Source organism: Citrus sinensis, chromosome 3 (genome assembly GCF_022201045.2).
Source record: "Citrus sinensis cultivar Valencia sweet orange chromosome 3, DVS_A1.0, whole genome shotgun sequence".
Taxonomy (NCBI): domain Eukaryota; kingdom Viridiplantae; phylum Streptophyta; class Magnoliopsida; order Sapindales; family Rutaceae; genus Citrus; species Citrus sinensis.
The window spans coordinates 19,835,536-19,842,187 of record NC_068558.1 but is presented as its reverse complement, the minus strand read 5'-3'; the positions used below and the strand labels follow the sequence as shown (position 1 = coordinate 19,842,187).

Sequence of the window (6,652 nt, the reverse complement as noted above, 5' to 3'; positions counted from 1 at the left end):
GCACCTCAATGAGAAAATACCTGTTCGCACATCTTAAAAGATTTCGGCGTATAAAATTTCACTTAAGAGGCCTGATACAAAGCTGTAAATCACATCCACTTTGGGATCTGCAACCACCAGAATTCGTGTCCTATGTTGAGGATCTAGAGGGACAACTCAGAACAGTAGAGAGTGGCATATATGAATTTCAAATGGAGCTTGAGGTTAACTCAATGAGAGGACGAATGTAAGTTCATTTTCCTTTTATATTGTGTGCTTCTTTTTGCTTGCTTTCACGCTTGATTTGATTTTGCAGATTTGATTTTGGTGTGTTTTGATTTATTTTCCCGTATAAATGGCGGATAACGGTACTCCGTGACTTCTTAAGTCGGTATCTTCAGTTTCCCACAATAACTGAAACCCCAAAATCATACATGGAAGAAATACAACATAAACTCCATAAGCATTTTCCCTCTCTCCCTCAGAATGCCCTCAGGAAAATTTACAAAGCTCGTTGTGAACGACTGCGTTTGTTAATGATCAATGGCATTCCTTCTGACATTCGTTGGTTAATTGAAGCAAAGGTCCGATTAGCAGGTGAGTTTTCTGGTCAATTTGTTTCTTACATGCCTGGTTTTGGTAAAAGTACGTTTGCTAAGAAAAGGAGAGCTAAACGACTTGGCTCAAAATGTCATAACTGTGTGAGACTTGGTTGCAAACGACCAGATTGTAAATCTTTAGGAATGGTTTCTGATACTCGTGAAGATAAAATTAAATTCGTTAAAGATGGCATGAGTAAAGAATCGTTGGATGATATCTTACGATCTCTTGAGACGCATCGAAGCGGAATTGTGCAACGTGAGATTTACAATTTGTGGATACTATTCCAAAAACAAAGTGCACAGTTAAGTCTTGGGAATCTGACTCAAAAAGACCCTGTTTGCCAGTTTATAAGAAAACTGGATGGGAAGCCGATCCTCGACCCATAGAGGGCGTTCAAGCCGTTACTGGACGTAAAACCAGAGGAAGATGTGAGCCACAATCACAACTACTAGTAAATATCCTTTCACTTCACTGTTATTTTACTTTACTGTTATTTTATCATTTGCATTATTGCATTTAGCGATGTGATTTTGTATTTAATAAATATTTGGTTTTCTTTTACTGTTTGCTTTTTCTAATCATTACTTTCTTTTTACTGTTTGTTTTTGAATTATTGAGCCACGAGCTTTACTCGTCATTTGACAAATATTGCCAACCCATTTACAGCTGTTTCTCATTATTTATGTTACCAAGATCTTTAAATATGAGCTCATTTTTCAAACACTCACAACTTGTTTTTGAAAAATTAGTCCAATGGCATCATCTTCGAGTAAACAATTCAAAAATATTTGTGTGCTTTCTGGGTTTCACTATGGAAAGTACAAAGAGTTCGTTCAGGCAGCTGTAGATCTTGGTCGTGTCATAGCAGAGAGGAAACTGCATCTTGTATATGGAGGAGGTGAACGAGGGTTATCAAGACTTGTCTCAGAAGCTGTTTTTACCAGAGGAAGCCAAGTACTCGGCATTATCCCAAAACCCATGAAACCGCTAGTGTGCATGTCTGGCCCACCAATTGGAGAAGAATTAGTGGTATCAAGTATGCAAGAGAGAATATCTGAAATGATGAATCATGCTGATGCTTTTATTTTCTTGCCAGGAGATCTTGCAACTTTTGAGGCACTAATTACATTTGCATCTTGGGCCCACTTGAACATTCATCAAAAACCCATCGGTTTGTTAAATGTTAATAATTTTTATGACGGCTTGCTAACTTTTATTAACCATGCAATAAAGAATCATTTTGTTCCACATTCTGTAAAAAAACTCTTTATCTCTGCTTCTACTGCTAATGAGTTACTTGATCTTTTGCAAGCTTATACACCAGAGCCAGATCCACAGACTGTTGCACTGAATTGGTCGACTAATGACGGTAACGGTAACAGTAGCAGTAATAAGAAGTGCGATTTAGATTTAACTCTCCGTTTGTAAATATTTTCTGTTGTAGTGTTCATGTGATGTCTTCTACACTCTTTCTCTTTCCTTTTAAAACATTGAGGACAATGTCTTTTTCAGGTTGGGGGGAGGGAATAGTTGATAATTGTGGAATGTCTTAGTCCTGGTTATGTGTTTACAAAAAAAAAAAAAAAACAAAAAACAAAAAAAAATTTTTTTTTTTCTGTAAAGACTAACTTAGGACAAATTTGAGTCGAAGATGGCAGGATATAGAGAATGTAGTCTCTCTAGAAACGCATCTTCTTAATCTTAAGGGTGTTGTTAAAAAAAAAAATTGACTCTTTCTTCATCTTTGTTATTTGCTTTTAAGCTTCTGCATCCAGTTCAGGTGAGATCTCTTCTTCTTCTTCTTTTATTATTTTCTTTTATTTTTATTTTTTTGCATATCTGTAAAATTATAAAATGTTAAGATAATGTTTAGATTAGGTTGTGGGGTGGGGATAATTGACGTATATTTTAAATATGTGTGTTGTTTTTCTCTTTTCTCTTTTCTTTTCTTTGTTAAAAAAAAACCAAAAAAAAAAAAAATTTTGTTTTTTGTCTAGGATGGCCGTGTAAAGAGTCACGACTTTTGAGACGCATCCTAATAGTCTTGTTGTATTATATTTTGATTTTGAGATTCATAGTAAGTTGTTTTTGTTCCCTTTTCTTTGAATTACTCAAATTTGTGAACTCTCCACTTGGTTATTAAGTTATTTAATTGTTTACTCATTTAACAGGTATTATTGAATCATTCTTCACACACACACTATGACACATACTAGTGGGTTGTAAGTTAAAGTTTTACAGCATTTAGTTCTTTTGATTTATTAGGAATAGTATCTAAGGTAGTAGAAAGTGTATATTTCCAAAAACAAAAAAACAAAAAAACCAAAAAAAAAAAATCAAAAAAAAAGAAGAAGAAAAAATGTTTTTAATTTTGTTATATCTAGAAACCCGAGTAATTAAGTCCGTAGGGGTGTTTCAACACCTAGTGCCCTAAGGTCAACTGGTCTGGGAGTCACTGGCATAAAGCTCGCTACATGGGTAATAGATATATTGTTTGTTTATTAGAAACCCGAGTAATTAAGTCCGTAGGGGTGCTTCAACACCTAGTGCCCTAAGGCCAACTGGTCTGGGAGTCATTGACCTAAAGCTCGCTACACGGGTTAGAAATGTAATATAAAAAAAAAAATGTGTGAATAATCTATTGCCTAAAGATATAATTTCTAATGAATTTTAGAACGAAAATGTTGTTTTTCTTTTAATGAAGCCCCATAAGTATTGTGTTAATTACTTGAGCACAAAAGAAGGTTTGATGATATTCTGGATAATGAGTGAACATCAATGTGGTAAAGGAATTTGGGAGAGTTCATTTATTTGGTAATTTAGAGGATAGATGAACAACTATTAACTTGCATGTGAATTTTATAAATCTTAATATAACGCTTTAAATTGCTAGAGGGCTAGCAATAAGCTGGTTGGGGGGTGTGATTAGTATTAAAAATTGTTTAATTATCAAGCGATAATATGTTATTTTATGCTTATGTTATAATTTATATTTGTGTTTATGTAATATATTATGAATTATTAATTATGTTTTAAATATATTTAATTTTGTGTATTTTTATGTGTTTATTAGGAAAATTATTAATTTCACGTACTTCGAGGCTCCAAACAGATAAACGGAGGTCAAATTTGGATTCCGGAGGTCCGAAAACCTTAAGATCAATCAAGATCGGCTTAAAATTGGGCTTGTGTAAAAAAAGTTGACTTTTCCTGTTGACCGAGCACTGATTGGATGATGAAATGAGCTTACAATAGATATGAGTGCATGGGATAATTGGCAATCTTGACTAAATCTCAACCGTTCATGATTCAATGGCCATGATTGTGCCACGTGGCAATGGTTGGTGAAGCAAGTTGGAGGATCCGAATCTTTGTATTCGGGTCGACCCGATCCACCCATTAACCCGCCAAATCTCAACCGTTCTTTGGGTAAATCGGACGAGTCAAATGATGCCATGTGTGATGTTGACTTTTGAAGTTTGACCAGCCATTGGATCTTGATCTAAGGGTTGTGAGGAGCACATGCATGAAGCCTATGATGGACCGCAAAGCACTGGATTATGAATTTATTTTTCTATAAATAGAGCCTCATTTTTATGTTTTAATCATCTCTCTACAACTCTCTTCTTCTCAAATTCTCTCCATCTCCTTGTAATCTTGATTTCCAGGTGTGTTTTTAATATTTTGTATAATTATTTTCATTAATAAAATTAGTTTTATTTCCAATTTTAGTTGTTTTTATTTCTTTTAATTATAAGTAATTCAATTTTACTACTTCTTTTTATTTTAATTATGCTTAACTAAATAATATTAGTTAGGGGAAGGTGAAACTCTTAAGAAATAAATATGATTTAATCAAATTCTATGTTTAATTTTATAAATTAAATTATTTTCTATTTAATTTTATACATGTTTTATATTTTGAAAATTTGATTTATTGTAGACAAACAAATGAATTTGGCACAATAAATTCTTAAGATCTTAATATAAGGCATGGTGAAATGGTATTTTGACTTATTGTAGACAAATTAAATTTTGGCACAATAAATACTTAATCCATCATAAAATTAAAGGGAAAATAATAATAATTTGTATAATTAATCTTTTGAGTAATAAATCTAAAACAAATTGGCAAAAAGAATTTATTAAGTTTTATTTATTTCTAAGAGTGGATCCATAACCCTAACTAGTTCAATTCCATAGTTTCATTTAAATTAAGTTGTTTATATTCAAGTTTTAATTTCAATTTTTAGATAAAATAAAATAAACTAATTAAATCTTTTCTCTGTGGATCGACCTCGGACTCACCGAGTTATAATACAACAAGACACTCTTATACTTGGGAGTTAAAATTTACTTTTAAGTTGTGTCACTAGTGGTGATCCCAAGAGTAGTGGGATGTGGTAATCCTAAATATATTGACATCCTTGCTGCGGGTCATTAAATAAGCCACGTCACCATCACAACAACCTCATTTCTAGAACATCCACAATAATAACCATGTCGAATGTTCTGTACCAAACTGCTTTCTCCAGAGTACGTACACGAAAATCAACTCAATAAATAATGCCTAGACAACTGAACTAGGGCTACATAAAAAACATAACACACTCTCTTAAAAAATCCTTTAAGAGGTAATTAGAGCCCCATAAAAAGTGACTCGACTGTAATTGCAACCCCTCTACCATCCATCGGATTAGCCCTATCCTCGCCATTAAAAGGTCATCTTATTTGTAAACTCGCTAGAAGGTTGAGAAAATCTATAAAATTACACATTTTATCTAAATCAGCCTCATTTTTTAGAACCTAAAATATTGTATTTTTATAAACAAAATGTGTTGTCTTACATTACTTACTAATAATGATAATTTTAAAATAGATATTTTATTAAAATGGCAACTGATAAAAGCTAGCAAGCTAGAACTTTTAAACCTTCGTCTTACTATGATTCTTATTGTGTTAAGTGCTGGAGTTGGTGTTGCTACCTCTTTGGTTGTTCCTCATGCAAAAAAACTTGAGAAATTCACTAGCCAGGTTTAAAAGGTAACAACATGAAATGTTCTTTCACTTGACCATATTGAATCTTGTAAGTTCTTAAAGAAAGATGCTCCAATACTTAGAAAAAGTGAAGCTGACATCAAAATAATCAATGCAATTGATGTCTGAAATCATTCTAATTTCCTTTGTAAAAATTATAAGTTGAATGACTTCAATGATTCTTTGTACAATGTATATGCTAGAAAAAAGATAACTAATGAACTGTAGGAGTCATTAGAATATAAATATAAAATAGAGGATGATGACACTAAGAAATTTATCATAGGTCACTTCCAAGTTTATAAGATAGTGGACTATAAAACTGTTATGAGTCATGTTCAAGATTTGCAGATAACTTTGTTGGCAATTTATGCCGAGAGGATGGATTTGAGTGAAAATTTTCAAGTGGCTATTATCATTGAGAAGCTGCCTTCAACATGGAAAGGTTTCAAGAGTTATCTGCAGCATAAGAGAAAGGAAATGAATCTTGAAGATCTGATTATTAAAATTCAAGTTGAAGAAAACAATAAAATAATTATAAGAAATGCATCATTTTTATGGCTAAGACAAATATTATGGACTATAGTCAGAGTAACAAGAATAAGAAGGCCAACAAGAATAAGTTGGGTACAACAAGAGGAAAGCTAACAAGGACAAGCTAGTTCAAAAGGAGGAATATCTAAGAAACAAACCAAATTTCAAGAGAAATGCATCAACTGTGATAAAATGTGTTATAAAGCTTCATAATGCAGATTGCCGAAGAAGAGACTCTAATAAGCTAATTTGCTAAAGGGCATCCCACAAGATGTTTTAGACATTAATCTTTCTATGGTGTTTCTCGAAATGAATCTAATGGGTTCCAATCCAAGAGAATTGTGGATTCATATTAGTGCAACTAGACATGTATGCTCAGATAAGGAAATGCTCAGATAAGGAAATGTTTATTTTGTCTGAACCTGTCAGAAATGGTGAAAACGCTATATGTGGGAAATTCAGCCATGTTTAAGATAAAGCCCAAAGAAGGTGATTTTAA

General features: G+C 32.8%; 2 protein-coding genes across 2 annotated transcripts; both read left to right on the top strand.

Annotated features, from left to right (window-relative positions):
• Nucleotides 1–410: 410 nt before the first annotated feature.
• Nucleotides 411–986, top strand: LOC127901059 (uncharacterized). The gene has a single exon (XM_052436976.1). It carries the CDS (start codon nt 414–416, stop codon nt 966–968), a length of 555 nt encoding a protein of 184 aa, XP_052292936.1. The 5' UTR covers nt 411–413; the 3' UTR covers nt 969–986.
• Nucleotides 987–1,082: 96 nt separating this feature from the next.
• On the top strand, nt 1,083–4,302 carry LOC127901058 (probable cytokinin riboside 5'-monophosphate phosphoribohydrolase LOGL10). The gene has a single exon (XM_052436975.1). The coding sequence runs from the start codon at nt 1,336–1,338 to the stop codon at nt 2,008–2,010; it is 675 nt and encodes a 224-aa protein (XP_052292935.1). The 5' UTR covers nt 1,083–1,335; the 3' UTR covers nt 2,011–4,302.
• The last annotated feature ends 2,350 nt before the right edge of the window (nt 4,303–6,652 follow it).

Coding starts and splice junctions, on each gene's coding strand:
- LOC127901058 (XM_052436975.1), top strand. CDS start 1,336: ATGGCATCATCTTCGAGTAAACAATTCAAAAATATTTGTGTGCTTTCT.
- LOC127901059 (XM_052436976.1), top strand. CDS start 414: ATGGAAGAAATACAACATAAACTCCATAAGCATTTTCCCTCTCTCCCT.